General features: G+C 33.0%; 2 protein-coding genes across 2 annotated transcripts; both read right to left on the minus strand.

Annotated features, from left to right (window-relative positions):
• Positions 1-1,498: 1,498 nt before the first annotated feature.
• Positions 1,499-5,280, minus strand: LOC143622997 (uncharacterized). Its single transcript, XM_077094003.1, has 7 exons — positions 4,288-5,280; positions 3,515-3,667; positions 3,277-3,383; positions 2,787-3,147; positions 2,605-2,676; positions 2,385-2,527; positions 1,499-1,957 (listed from the first exon to the last, which is right to left on the minus strand). Exons 1-7 carry the CDS (start codon positions 4,927-4,929, stop codon positions 1,552-1,554), a joined length of 1,884 nt encoding a protein of 627 aa, XP_076950118.1. The 5' UTR covers positions 4,930-5,280; the 3' UTR covers positions 1,499-1,551.
• LOC143622903 (uncharacterized) lies at positions 4,931-11,936 on the minus strand. Its single transcript, XM_077093918.1, has 7 exons — positions 10,945-11,936; positions 10,789-10,836; positions 8,825-9,820; positions 6,842-7,747; positions 5,582-5,725; positions 5,048-5,205; positions 4,931-4,943 (listed from the first exon to the last, which is right to left on the minus strand). The coding sequence occupies exons 1-7, from the start codon at positions 11,896-11,898 to the stop codon at positions 4,931-4,933; spliced, it is 3,219 nt and encodes a 1,072-aa protein (XP_076950033.1). The 5' UTR covers positions 11,899-11,936.
• Positions 11,937-16,231: the final 4,295 nt, after the last annotated feature.

A 16,231-nucleotide genomic window follows, 5' to 3' on the forward strand; every position in this document is an offset into this window, starting at 1 on the left:
TATATTTGTCAATGCAATTATATTATGTCAAGAGTACTCAGGACTGCATATAGTGATATAGATATTGGCACTTGGGAGTGTGTGGCATACTGTTTATCAAGCCCTTATATGTGTTTTATATGATGTTGAGGCTGTTACCCTTCATCCTTCGATGCCAGTTTTGTTCTCACATCTGGGCCCTCTTCAGAACTTTTAGCACCTTGCAGACTTGAAGTAGATCGCATATTTTTTCCTATTGGTCTTCGATTATATGCATTTAATATAATAGCCTAGATAATCAAGCAACTAATGCGGTATTGACTACACGCTCTTCGTGGATACGATACTCGACTTACCCTAGCTACCTATGTTATATTTGAGTTTTTGCATGATCGGAACTACACGATCATCATAATTCATCCTTATATTATTTTAACCTCAAATTCCGTTAATGTCTATAAATCTCAATTACATAAAACAACTTACAATATAAACGGTACCAAATCCGAGCACATGTCAAATGGAATGTTATTTACAAAGAAATCTACACATCTAGAAAAAAAAATGGAAAAAACCCATGTCATCAACGTTTAGTAACCACCTTTTCTAGTCAAAACAAGTTAAACCTCGACGATCAAAACACAATCTTGTCAAGATAACCAAAACCTCCCACCCATAACAACTCATACAATGTGATCATGAAACAAATAATCATCACAATCTGTATCGCATGAAGACCCCATAAAAGCTTTACTATTAATCTCTCTGCCAAATCTTGAAACATAATGAAGCCCCAAAACAAGATTTGTAATTGCCTCTTCACTCTTTTCTTGATCTGCATAATGCAAAGTGTTCACCAAAAGCACATTTCCAGATCCCATAGTTTGCTTCTCAAAGTTCCTCTCAGAATGCCACTTTATCATGTTTTGAGCAAGCGGGACCAACCAATCGAGTGTCTTCTGCATTGATGAACTCCGTTCGGATGCAAGAGCACGGCTAAAATCGTTTTTTGACTCAATATTAAGTTTTTCTTTAAGCGAGTTCTTGATATTTGTAGTTAACATATGATATAAATCTTCGCGTGACTCAACACTTACATAGTGAGGCGATATAGCTAACCACTCTGCGTAATGTAGCACTAAAAGAGCATCACCAAGTGTAGGTTTTTTTTACCGGTTTGACCATGTTGACTGTTTGACCATCCATTAAGAATAATGTTAACAGAGGTTTGAAATGTAGCCAAGATTAGATGGTTTTAGTTTTTTTAAAAAAGTTTTACGAGAATCTGAGAAAGGAAAACCTCAATTTCATATTACACAAAGTCACAAATCTTTATGCTAGCCAAGATTTTTGTAAACAAGTTTTGTCATTGTTGTATTGTAATCTCTTTATGACATTGGAGTAAAGAGAAGCAAAATGTTTAAAGTTAAACGATACTAATCTAAACTAAACTAAGAAGTATACGAAGTTGTAGTTTCGTTTCTCAACTAATATAAAGACCGTACGTCTCTTTTATAGAATTGGCGGTTATGAAAAGATGATCCTATAGTTTTGAAATTATCATGTACAAACTTAGATCGGACGAAACTTGATTCCACGTACAATAAGGCCGGACATAGTTCCTTCATAAGTTATGAGTTTCAAATTAACAAAAAGCTTATCATTTTTGATCTCATAAGTTGAGTTGAAATTCCATATAATAACCTCCATCCATCCATCTTTCCTCCTTTCTGGAACCCAATCTGCGTCGCGTATATTCCAAATGTCTGGATATCTAAAATAGATAGTTCCCGTCTCTTTGCTTCTCCAGTTGTATAAATCTCGTACTATCACCGGACCATGCAACTCACAAAACTTCTCTGAAAGCTTGAACACAAGGTAGCATGCATTTTCGGTACTTGCTGACAACATTTGACTATTAATCTTACATTTGATGTGTAACACTTGTTGTCGTTGAAGCTCAATAGCCCCATTAAATCTGCATGTATGGCATATCATATAATTTACATACTTCTTAAAGATACACTTTGTCAAAATGTGAAACTTTCGCACATGAAGTAGGCTTATGTGGCTTTGTAAGGCCCATTGGGCTATTTACTTAGTAATCTAATAGTGGGCCCAGTCATCACTATTGATACCATTCCAGGAAGCGAGTGATCATCACTCAAGTGACCATTAGGCTTTTATAGGACTTTGACCAATTAGTTTTTATGAAAGTTACATAAACTTGTTAAACCTTTATATAATTTTGTCCCATTTAGCTTTATAAATCTATATAAGACTTTGAATCTTTTAGCTGTTTTAAAACTTCTACAAACTTTAGTTATTAAAACTTATATATAATAAAACTAAATTGATAATCAGAAATGAATGTATTAGTTAATGCATACTTATAAAGAACAAACCTGGATTGGATAGCCACATTAGAAGAGTTGTACACAACCTTCTCTGCAGAGAGTATCTCATCTTTCCTTCTCTTTATTTCACATAACGAGAACCAAGTCATGTGATCTTTCTTTACCTTCATCTTACTTGGCGAGAACCGGAACTGTATGATCAAAGATTAACAATTTCTAATCAAAACAAGAAATAAATAATTTAAACGTTAGCTGGAAATCGTCACACCTTATCCATCTTCAATTTTGATCTCAAGAGTTGTTGGTCATCCTCAAACTTCTGCATTTGTTCAGGTTTCATCTACATAAAATTTTAAATTCATAAACTCGTAACTAATATAGATATGAAAAATGTTTTCCTTGATATAAAATAACATAGAATAGGAGCTAAAGTGTATTTTTCAAACTTGCATTGTCAAATCCTTGAAATTGAATGCCTTCAATGTAGATGGAATCACTTCCACAATAACATCGCGAAAAGCTTTCTAGCAGAACCTCAAAATCTGTATCTTTCTTGTGATTCAAGAACTGAAACAATTCAATCATCATCCACCCATCTTCTCTCCGTGTTGCAAAATATGCATGCAAAGTTTCGTTCCCCATTTTGTACTTAAGGTCCAAGTACATCCGTCTAGCTTTTGATATTCTAGGACCAAGAAATCTAAAGATGAGATGAACCTTGTAATAGACACTTGGAGATAAAAACTGAGTTCTTATCTTGATCTTTATATTCAAATTCGAAATATAAAACATCTCTGCTACTTTCGGAAACCTGCTTCAAGCATTAAACGGATTAGGTATATATATTTCACTGAAATCCTTTTTTTTTCTTTTGGCAAGTAGGTATTCCACTTGGATAAAAGATGTGGTTTAAAATACACAAACGGAATGAGAGAGGGACCTTGATTCGGGAAGAGATCGCCATTTAGGTAACAGATGGTTCTTATACGAAAACCTTTTGGCTGATATCATTTCATTTCGTTCTCCATTAGTTCCCACCGAAAACCACTATTACAAGAAAAGGTAGAAAAATTAAAACTTAAAAACCACTTGCAAGATTCCTTATTAGGAAGTATTTGTAATTACAAAATTATTCACATGAGAAGGTTAAGTTAAACGAAATATGAAGAGTTAGTTACCACTTTGCCATCTTGAAGGAGGATTCCTTTAGAGAACATGTCGAACATCTCCTTCATTTTGTTGTCGTAAATCTCAATCTCTGGAGCTTTTGACATCAAGATGATTTCTTTGTAGTCTATAGGCAACTTGGGCTCCCATATTTCATAATCCTCCTATGCATTTTTTATAAAACAATAAAATTTAATATATAGACAATATATTATTTAGCAATCATTAATTGTTTAGTACTTTTTAAGGTTCCAAAGACATTTTTTGTTAAATTTATTTATTGATATGTTTGAGTTGTATTTCTTTAACAAGTGGTAAAGTCTTGACCCTGCTTGCGGTGCGCACATATGATGTATATATGTGTGAACCCTCGGGTGGGCAAAAGTGAAATTGCACTAATTTTGATGTTATTCTACTAATCTCGTGAAAATAACGTTAAAAGTGACGGACGGTTAATCAGGCATCATGTAGTGGCGTTGATAGCCGAAAGACAAGGTTACATGCACCGATCAGCCGGTGTCCCGATGATTGAGTGCTATGTGCCTTATGTCCAAGGCTTGATGCAAAACTACTATCGAGCCGGGGGTCTCACCGGAAGCAGCCTCTCTATCCTTATGGGGTAGAGGTAAGGCTGTCTACATCTTACCCTCCTCAGACCCTACCATAGCTTTGCTATTGGTGGGATATACTGAGTACGATGATGATGATGATGATGAAGTGGTAAAGTCTTGTTTCAAATAACTAAAAACAAGAGGGTAACTCAAATAAAAGGATATAAACTTACTTGGAATTCCAATGCCTTCTTAAGCTGTACAATTATATCGTTTGTCCATGGCCGCTCATACATATTTTCATGTAAGCATTGAATTGCTATTGTTTGAAACGTTGTCAATGATTGTGGCGCAATTTGTTCCTTAATACCCTCAAATATCATCTCATCAAGGTTTCCTTTTTCATTGTAGTGTCTCACAGCTAAAGGACCTAGTGATTGAGAGTGATCCTCACATCCCTCACACCACGCCAATCTCCCGCACAACATCTCAAACAAAATCACACCTAATGAGTATATATCCGAGCTTTCTGTTAAGAAACCGTCACTTTGGTAATCGGGGTCAACGTATCCCAAAGAGTCGCATGTTTTATCATCAACATGTTCAGCTCTGTCAACTACCCTTGATTCACGAGAGAACTCCAAATTAGAAATTTTGGCATTCCAATCACCATCAAGTAGAATGTTACCACTCCTAATATCTCTATGTTTAATCGAAACCTCTTGCTCTACACCACCAAAATGAAGAAATTCTAATCCATTTGCGACACCGATACATATCTTGAGGCGTTTCATCCATGTAAGACTAGGATCTCCCATGTATTTACTGAGACTTCCGTTAGAGACATGCTCGTAAACAATGACCTTTTCATTCATTTCAATGCAATATCCTACAAGACCAATGATGTTTTCGTGATTGTACTTGAGAAGATTTTGTAGAATTTCAAGCTCGGCTAAAAACTGAACATGTCTTTGACGAGAGTCGGTATCCCACCGCTTTGCGACAATGGTGGTACACCCATTAGCATGTTCAAATTCTCCTTCATAAAGCTTCCAAAACCTTCCTTCTCCGATGACTTTGCGGTCACTAAAGTTTTGTGTACTTAATTTTATAGCTTCAAGTGATATATGGAGGCTATCCTTGTTGTTTTCCTGTGAATCATGAAACCTAAATCAACTTTGTAATTAAGAAAACTCTCATATAAATTTTTATTAAATTAATATCTTCAATTAATTATACACTACCAATCAACAATGCACCCCAAGTTTTACTCGTAAATTAATGTATAAACATGATATATACTACATTGAAATATTCAACATAATTGAAGTGTTTATTATTATTTATCTAAATTATATTTAAATTCATGAATGCCAAGAATGTTTGTTCACAGTTTACATGTTTGTGAAATCCTCGGTTACTTAAAATAGTCTACAACATTACATGATGATCAAAGAGTTAATTTGAGTGTTGATGGTCATTTGAAATTAAAGAATTATTCATCACATGAAAAGGTTATGTACTTACCATTCCATCTTGACGGAAGATTCCCCTTGAGAACATGTCATATAGATCCTTTTTCATTATGCCGTCATGGGTCTCTAAAATTGGTGACTGCGTTGTCTCTTTGTAGTCGATAAGCATTCTATGCTCCCATGCTTCATAATCCTCCTATATATTAATTAAACAAACAAAAAATTATATTCAATAAACACGTTCATTTTCATTTTAATATGTGCATCATAATAAAATATACAACAAATTGGCTTCAAGTACAAAAGAGCATTACACAACTTGTTTCAATAACTGATTTTATGCTTACTACTACTAGAAAACTGGGCAAATGCAACCAAAATCTGCGGCAAAGTAAAACGGTCGCAAAAGTAGTGACTGATTTGCGATTAAATCAAAATGGTGTGATTCGGTTGCAAAACGGTTGCGGATTTTGAAACCGCCCAGTTTCAGTCACAACTTAATCGAAAAAAACGTTAAAATTAATGAATTAAATTTTTAAGTATTAATTAAAAACAAATGGGTCAAAAAATTGCGATTTACTTAATATCAAATAGTGGCCCCAATCACCACTCACAAGTGACCATTGGGTTTTATAGGAATTTGGCCAATTAGTTTTTATGTTATTGAATATAATTTTAACATTTCTGTTCAAATTTTACTTAACTTTCTCCAATTTAGCTTTATAAAATTTTAAACACTTCAGTCATTTACAAAATCTATAAAACTTTGAACTTTTAGCTTTTCTAGAGACTTCTATAAAATTTCTATAGTTATTAACACTTACATATAATAAAACTAAATTGATATATATATATATAATATGTGTGTGTGTGCGTGTAAATAGGTTAAATGGTTTTTCTCAAAACCATTTTTAAAAGTCCATTCTAAAAAACCGCGACTGATTTATGACCAAAAAAGGTCACAGAACGAGCAATCACAAATCAGTTGCAAAGATTTGCTGATTAAGTCACTGAATCGTTGACGGAGATTTTTTGTGACCACCATTTCGGTTGCAAATCGATTTCAATTGGCTACTTGTGACTGATCAGCGACCGAAATGGCAGTAACAGTTGCTTATTTTTCTAGTAGTTACAAGAAATGCAATTTCACAACCATTAACGGTTTAATACTATTTTTTTAGATTTCACATAACTTTTAATTCCATTAATTTCTTGATATGCTTTGAGTTATATTTTTATAACACAAATTGCAGTCTTGTACAAATGTACTGAAAGCTAGAAGCAAACTCAAATGAGAGTATGAAAAGTTTACTTGCAATTCCAAGGCCTTCGTAAGTTGCCTTACTACGCTGTTCATCCATGGTCGGGCATACCTATCATACTGTACGCATCGCATGGCGGTCGTTTGAAATCTACTCAATGATTGTGGCACAATATGTTCTTTTATGCCCTCAAATATCATCTCATAAAGGCTTCCTTTTTGTTTGTAGTGCCTAACAGCTAAAGGGGCTAACGAATGAAAATGATCTTCACATCCCTCTGGCCACGCTAATCTCCCGCACAACATCTCGATTAAAATCACACCTAATGAGTATGTATCAGAGTCTTCTGTTAAGAAACCTGTCGATTCGTAGAATGGGTCAATGTATCCCAGTGAATCACAAGCATTATCATCCACATGCTCAGCTCTGTCATATACTGTTGTTTTTTGGGACAACTCCAAATTAGAAAGTTTAGCATTCCAACAATCATCAAGTAGAATGCTACCACTTTTAATGTCTCCATGTTTCATGGAGTCATTTAGTTTTCCACCACCACCATGAAGATATAGCAATCCGTTTGCGATACCGATGCATATCTTGAGACGCTTAATCCATGTAAGACTAGGATCATCCAAATGTTGATTCAGTCTTCCGTTAGAGGCATGCTCATAAACAATGATTTTTTCGTTCATTTCATTGCAATAACCTACTAGACCAATGATGTTCTCGTGGTTATACTTAAGAATTTCAAGCTCAGTCAAAAACTGAACATGTGCTTGACGAGACTTGCTATCCCACCGCTTTGAAACAACGGTGGTACACCCATTAGCATGCACAAATTCTCCTTCATAAAGCCTCCAAAGCCTCCCTTCTCCAATGCAATTGCAATCACTAAAGTTTTGTGTGATTGATTTTATGGCTTCAAGTGATATTTGGAGGCTATCCTTGTTATTTTCCTGTGATTCATGACACTTGAATTAACTTTGTTGGTTAAAAAATTCTTATCTAAATTTTCGATAAACTGGTATATTCAATTATACACTATCAAGAAAAATGAAATACTATTATATTTATATTAATAAAAGCATTGAATTTTATAACCCAACATTTGAATGTACCACATAAACAAATATGCATTGTTTTTTTCAAATTCGATTAAAATGTCAAAATCTTTTTACAGAAACCATATTAGAGACGTCCTATGTGGAAGATAACATGGATATTAGCATATATATACATTCTCATTTGCAATGTGCATATCCCATTTTATGTTAATGCCTATTTTGTGTATTATTCTGAAAGGAAATACATGGTTACGGACTGCATATCATATATGTCATCTTCTAGCAATTATTCATACTTCTTTGTGCGTTTCTTATAATTAAGCAAGTTGTCAAGAGATTACGAAAAGCCTAATGGAAGCAGACCTTGAAACAAAATATGCATAGTTATATATATGAAAGTTTGTTTTAGTTGAATGAGTTGGTAAAAACAAACTAGCTTCTCCCTCACATGGTCCGGTCTGTCTCACGTTTATTACTTTTAAATAATACTTGAATCCTTCATTTTATCCTCGATCTTTTCGTTTCATATCTATACTCATTCTCAATCAATCTCAGTTACAAAATAAACCCTGAGGCCTAAATTCTGAAATTTAGAAGACCCGTAATAGTAAATCAATGCTTTTGTAATCTTTTGACAACTTGCTTATAAGATACACATAAAGTACCAATAATTATTGTTTTCAAAGCATTTAAGTTAGACAAATTCTTTTATGTAATTATATAGCGAGCTTATATTATATGTTTTCTAGTCTTTTTGTCAACAGTTGAGAGACATGATGAACTCAGGGTATAAATAAATTATGGTACGTATGAGTTATGAATCATGTATTTTATATGAAGTTCCTAACATATAAAATTTCAGTTTGTGCTTTATGTGAACATAAAGCATATGTGAATTCCATCAGTTGATTAACAACGTCACTACCATCGATCAAGAATAGGAACAAACAGAAAAAAGACGATACTTACTTGAAAGTTTAATGCCTTCTCAAGTTCTATGATGATGGCTTCCAATGTTGGACGCTCGGACTGAGTTACTGCCAAACATTGATTGGCGATTTTTGAAAATGTGCCCAAAGAATCTTGATTGACCCCTCCGTTTAGCAAAGAAATTATTTCATCAGTTTCCTTTAGATTTGGATCTACCAATTTCTCCATTGTTCCCTCATTGAAGCATTGTCGTGCTACTGATGGAAGCCCCTCGTTGTTGTATGTTTTATCATATGCTAACTTTCCACACATGATTTCAAACATAACTACTCCAAACGAGTAAATATCTGATTTAGTTTTCAACTTACCAGTACTTAGATACTCCGGATCCAAGTACACATCTGTCCCGGCAATATTATAGGTAATGAGGGTGCTGCCATGTTGACATGAAGGGTGTAGCTTGGAGAGCCCAAAGTCAGCAATCTTTGCCACCCAATTCTCATCCAATAAGATGTTCGCACTTTTAATATCGCGGTGTATTATGCTCTGTTTTCCCGCGGTACTTCTATGGAGATAATTCAATCCATGGGCAATATCAAGACATATTTGTATACGTTGAGCCCAAGTAAGATAAGTCATGTTATCAATGTTCCCCAAATAATCATCAAGGCTTCCATTAGAAGCATATTCATAAACAAGAAGCATCTCTGGTCCTTCATCACAAAAGCCCAGAAGAGAAACTATATTTGGATGCTTACAATTACTAAGCATTTCAATTTCTGCGAAGAACCCTTGTCTTCCTTGCTCGTCTTCTCTACTAAAGATGCGTTTAATAGCCACGGTGCTACGTCTCTTAGACAATTCACCTTTAACTTTCCCTTCAACCACCAACGAATTTATGCCATCAAAATGTTCGAGTTCTGCTTTATATACCATACCGTATCCACCTGACCCAATGCAGTATTTTTGGGAAAATTTATTGGTTGCCAATTCTATATCACTCAATCGAAATTTCAAGTGATCCAAGTTTCCCCCCTATACACGTTAAAAGAAATGTAAAGCGATGCACGCAAAATTACATTATGTGTTAAAAGAAAAGGATAGCGACGCCCTGTTATTACAATACTTGTTAATAAAAATGCATGGATGCATGCACCCATATTACATTACGTGTCAGGAAAAAAAACAGCAAGATGCACCTTTATTATATTACGGGTTACATAAAAACCGAGAGATGCACACATATTACTCTATGGACTTACATTTTAGAAGAAAAGCACCGAGATGCGTCATGTATTTGCTAGTAAGTATGAGAATGCAATATAAAAGAAAACCATGTCTTTAGTCACTTTATCGATAAGTACCTTTCTAGAATCACAACATAACTTTCAATTTGTTTAAAGGGTGTTAAATTTGAAGTATCTGATATCTTTATGTAAGGAACTGAAGCTAAAATTTAACATCAACTATCTTACGAAAATGACATTTCGCAACTAGAAGTTCTAGAACCCTTACAATTTATGAAGATACTAGCATAATTAAATGAATGTCTAAAAACAATATCCAACTTAAATCACCGGTTTGAAAAAGAACGCTTCTATAGCACTAGGAAAAAAAACAGTTTTTCTTTAATAACTTCATTTATCTAAATTTGTTACGGTGAGAAACAAAGCACTTATACACGAGTCCTAACTTTAAACAATAGAATTGCTATCTCAACAAACTATTATGAACATTTACCCTTTTTTTTCCTTGACTTCATGTATTTACATTTTAACCCTTGGACTAAACTTTTATTTGTTATTTTGATAAAATATTATAAGGACTCTTAGTGAGTAAAATGGGACATATATAGAGACATAGAGTATTGTATTTTCTATAACTACACCATATATTATATACAAAAAAAAATATTGGTTTAATGTCTTGTTTATAGAAGTTTTCTATGGTAACTATTACGTACCACAATCACTATAACCATAATAAAAATTAGCAATTCTTACCTTCAAGTGGTTGGATGATGTACCTTCACCAGTAATTGCTGAATGTTCCTGTATTGCGAAGAATCACAATAATAGTAACTAAATTAATAAATTGCAGGCTTTTGGTTACGACAACACAAAATGATAATTAAAAGGCGTCAATGATTGATGGCTTACATGTTTGTGTTGGAGTTCTAATGCTTTCTCAAGTCTTAAGAGAATGTGATTCATATTTGGGCGTTGGAATCGCTTCTTCTTTAAGCAACAATAAGCTGTTTCAGCAAAAATGTTGAGCGATTGCAAGTTCATTTTTTTTCGAAGGTTAGGGGCTATCAAATCATCTAGTTTTCTCTCTTCATAATGTGATATGGCCAATCGAGCAAACCACCATTTATCATTGTTCGGAATAGATGCTTCTCTCCCAAACAAGACTTCAAACAACATGACACCAAAGGAGAATACATCTGACTTGTGAGTCAGACCTCCTGTGTCTTCATACGCAGGGTCCATATAATGTAATGCACCGTTATACTTACTAGTTAGGTGAAGATCGTGCTTTTTAGCCCTAACAGCAAATGCAAAACCATGTAACTTGGGCTCCCAGTTGTGATCCAGTAAAATTTTGGAGCTCTTTATGTTACCATGTATGACATAATGATCGCCATCCGAGTCATAATGAAGGTAACTCAATGCACGTGCAACCCCAACACATATATGCAATCTTTGCATCCAAGTGAGGGTTTGGCTATTTAGATGTTTGTCAAGACTTTCATTGACCTCATGCTTGTTTATCATAATATAACTACCTAGCCTATAAAAAATCTTAAAAAGAGAAACGATGTTTTTGTGCTTGAGATTTTTAGTAACTTTCAGCTCGTTAAGGGCGGCGCTTGTTTTCAGAGGTTTCCGCGCAACAATATCGATCAAGTCCCCCGACTGCAGGAGTTGTCCTTTGTAAATCTCAAAAGATGTGCCTCTTTTGAGGAGATTTTCATCAGCCAAGTTGTTGGTGGCTGTTTTTATTTCTTCTAATGGGATATATAAGTATTCAACATATTCATCATAGGACATGGCGGCTATGTCTTCAGAAGATGAAGACGTGCTGTCTGATTCTTCGGAGCATGTAGACATGATATGCCACTGTCACGGCAGCCAACTGAGGCCGCCCAGAAAAAAAAAACTAATATGCTACTGTCACGACAGCCAGAAGTCAAACAGAAAATTATTAAGTTTTTCTTTTCGAACCTCAAATGTTACACCTAGTATGCCATATACATTAGAGCATTCACATCCTTTCACCTGTCTCCAAATCAAAAATTACACTAAAAATCAATACATTTTGTCTCTTCTTTTTAATTAAATAATATTTGTTTATAAATTATTTTTCAAATATAAAGAAAAAATACACTACATATTTTATCTTCTTAATTATAAAAACACCTGTCACAAAATACACAGGGAAAGGATGTGAATGCTAATGAAACTACTCTATCATGACAAGTGGGCCCCACATTAGCAAGAAAAATAATTGAGTACAACAAAATTATTGAGCACAAAAAGCCACAAAAGTTTTGAGGGATCTACAACCTGAAAATCGATAACTCAAACTAACTACCAAAATGGTATTTAGATCCAGATCTAAAGCAAGCCCAATGTAAACCAAAAGATAATGATTGCAAACCGGAAGAAATGAAAAAATAATATAAAATATTACTAACCGTGATATAATTACAAATTAAGAAACAAGGACTGCGATGACGATGACTTGCAGTGGCCGGGAATCCAACGTTTCTAGATTTCTGGTCAGAAAGTTATGGGTTTTTCACTTTCAGGAGAGTTAAGTCCACATGGTTTTATGCTTTTCTACTTTTCTTTTAAAATTGAAAAGTTTGTTTCTTTTCTATTTCGCTATTGTCCTTATAGCTGTTTTGCTTTTGAGAACATTCTCATCATCTCGTCTCTTTCCATCCCAGTCTTCATCTCCGTAATTACATTGAAAAGCATTATATTTTTCTCTTCTGTTCAATTAAATAATATTTTTTATATATTTACCATTACAGTTTTCTCTCTCCTTTATTCACAACCAGATCAACAAATATTAAAAAATAAACAGGACAAACAAAGTTTCCCCAAATGTACAAAAAATCACTACTTTTCTATCTCTGCCCTATAATTTAAACTCACAACCACTCTAAACTCCACCCTATAATTTGCAAACGCTCCTCACATAATTTTAGGGGATGGGTTAAGAATGCTCGTAGCTATGAGAATTGAGAATGATTAGAAAGATAATAGCTATCTCATCCAATCCCCCGTCTCTAAATCTAATAATATTTTTTATTCTACTATCATTACTCTTACTCTTACTCTTACTCTCACTCACAACCACTTTAAACAAATATCAAAAAATTATATGGATGAACAGTAGCTTTCAAATATACAGAAAAATTAGTATAGTTTCTCTCATATCTACTCACAACACTCTAACCACTACCTAAATTATAAAAACCTCATTCACCAAATTTGATGGTTTGCATTCACATTCAATCATCAATCTTCAAATTCAAAATTAAACAAAAACATATAACATGTTTTCTCTCATTCTCAACTAATAATACTTTTTATATATTTATTATTACAATTTCTCTCTCGTTCACTCACAACCACTTTCGAAAACTTTTCAAATATACAGAAAAATCACAACATTTTCTATCTCCTTCACTCACAACACCCTAAACCACTTCATAAATTAATAAAACTCCTCTCACATAATTTGATGGATTGTTTGAGAATCTTACAATACTATTAAAGCAATACAAGATATCCACATGGCATTAAACTAGCATGTCCACATAGTCTTCCAAGTAATCTGGTTTCCGTCTATAGAATTGTCATATACTAATTAATATTTTCTAGAATCATAACCTTACTAATTAATGTTTTCTATAATTATAACCAACTATTTACTTTTAATAATTTAAAAACAGATTTTGACCACACTTAATCATTTATAACTGATTTTGTGTAATATCCCGAAAATTTACATACCAATTTTGTCAATTTAGGAAGTTGATGGACCAATTAGTCATTTAGCTAAAATAAAAATATAAAACTCTCTTGAAGCGACACATGTCCGGTGACTAATATGATGAAACCGACATGTGTCTGATGACTAATACAGGGAAATTGACACATGTCCAATGACTAATCAAATAAATTGACATGTGTCGCCACATATCACATGAAAGGACATATGTCATCGCAAGAATGAATGGTAGCAAGAGACGGTCCGACCGGCGGTATAAGAAACAACTATAAATAGCGGTCATGGGTTGCTCATTTGTGACATCCCGAACACCAAACCGCTATCACTTCCTCGAAGTTTGTGCAACTGAGTTCGAGTCCCGACGCCACTCTAGATATTCGGAGTTTCATACACCAACACCCTACGTATAGTCGAAGTACTCCTTGTTTGTCCTTGAATGTTATACCCATTTTAAGGTAAGAGTTATGTTTAAGATGTTCTACTTCATAGCTTACATCCTAGTTGAGTGTATAGCATAAACCTTGGAAAGTTTATAGATTTATTTAAGCTTATATATATATATATAGGGGATGGTTCAAGAGAGAAATGAAATTACTGCGAGAAATGCGAGAAATGAATATGGATCACTAGTTTTATTTTAGGTTTTAAAAGCTTCAAGATTAATTAAAAAACTATAAATGCATCTCTCTCTTCAATTAATATATCTATCAAATTAATATAACTAATCAAATTACTATAATTGAAAAATACTAAAAATTCATTTATTTTCTATCCAAATTTTTATCCTACACAAGTACAATTTATTCATAAGTTAAAATTTATTTTTATCCAAATTTCTTCCAACTCAATATATAAATATCCATCAACACGTAGTTACATTGTGATAAATAATATAAAAAACTATTTTACATGTGTTAGCATTAAATATCAACAAAAAAAAAAAATACAACATACACAAAAATATATAGCCTACACTTGTTCTGAGAATAAGAAAACATATAACATACACACAAAATTCATCATCAATAAAATATACACACACATGAAAACATATAACCTACACATGAAAACTTTATCCTACACAAATACAATTTATTCATACATTAAAATTTTTTTATTTAAAACCAATTTCTTCCAACTCAACTTATCAATACCCATCAACACGTAGTTACAATGTGATGAATAATACAAAAACCTATCTTACATATGTTTGCATTAAATGTGAAATATACAACCTACGCAATAACATATAACCCACACTTATTTTAAGAATAAGAAAACATAACCTACACAAGAAAAACATATAACCTACACACGTGTAGGATATGTGTATATTTGTGTAGTTTATATAATTGTTGATGTCGAATTTAATATGTAAGTTGTATGCTTTTTTGTATATAGTACGTTTTTATTGCTCAAAACAAGTGTAGGTTATAAAATTTTGTGTAGGTTGTATATTTATTGTATATATTTAATGGATACATTTGTATAACATTTTTTTATTATTTATGAAAATTAAATTAGTGTTTTTATCTTTTTAATTATTTTAGTTAAATTATGTAGATGTGTTAATTAGAGAGAGATTTATTATGGTTATATTAGTTGTATTAATTGGAGAGAGAGTGTGCATTTATTGTTACATTTATATCTTTTTCATTTATATTTAAATTTTTAAAACCTAAAATAAAACTAGTGGCTCATATTCATTTCTCGCATTTCTCGCAGTAATTTCATTTCTTTCTTGAACTTAAACCTATATATATATATATATATATATATATATATAAAGGCTTACAAATATAAATGTTTCTTTATTATTAAAAAATATAAAGTTTTGCATGTAAAGGTTATTGTTAATTGATTTTCTTCTAAACAAAGAAACATTAATTTTTTTATATAAATGATATTTATAAATAATTAAACAGAAAAGAGTGATGGATATGTAGTAACTGGAAGGGTGACAATACCGATAGTCGAGTTTCTTGTCTAATGAAAGTAATTCGTATAAATCTCAATCAACCGCGGGACCCGTTTACTTTCTCGGAGAGTTTGATGAGAGTGTTCGAACCTATTAGGCCAAAGCATGCCACACCAAACGTTATGCGAACTAAAATAAGAATTTGAATAAAAATGACTCTTATATCAAAATAAATGTTTTATCAAGGTTTAAAGCTACAAATTATACTAAAGGTCTAAAGCTACAAATATATTCTCGTAACCACAGGTTCGAGATAACATGTACAACATAAATCAGTAAAGACATTTTGATCAAAACAAAAGTGAGTACATTGACTCTAAAACTAACGCGAAGGCATTAAGCATTTTACATATGATTTTAAAAAAAATCAAAACACATGGCCTGAATGGTTTTCAAAACGTTACGCGTAAAGGTAATCTAAGGACATAGCATTCAGGCCA

Source organism: Bidens hawaiensis, unplaced genomic scaffold (assembly GCF_021521415.1).
Source record: "Bidens hawaiensis isolate Kalapana, Puna unplaced genomic scaffold, B.hawaiensis_p1.1 tig00003244_1, whole genome shotgun sequence".
Classification (NCBI taxonomy): Eukaryota; Viridiplantae; Streptophyta; class Magnoliopsida; order Asterales; family Asteraceae; genus Bidens; species Bidens hawaiensis.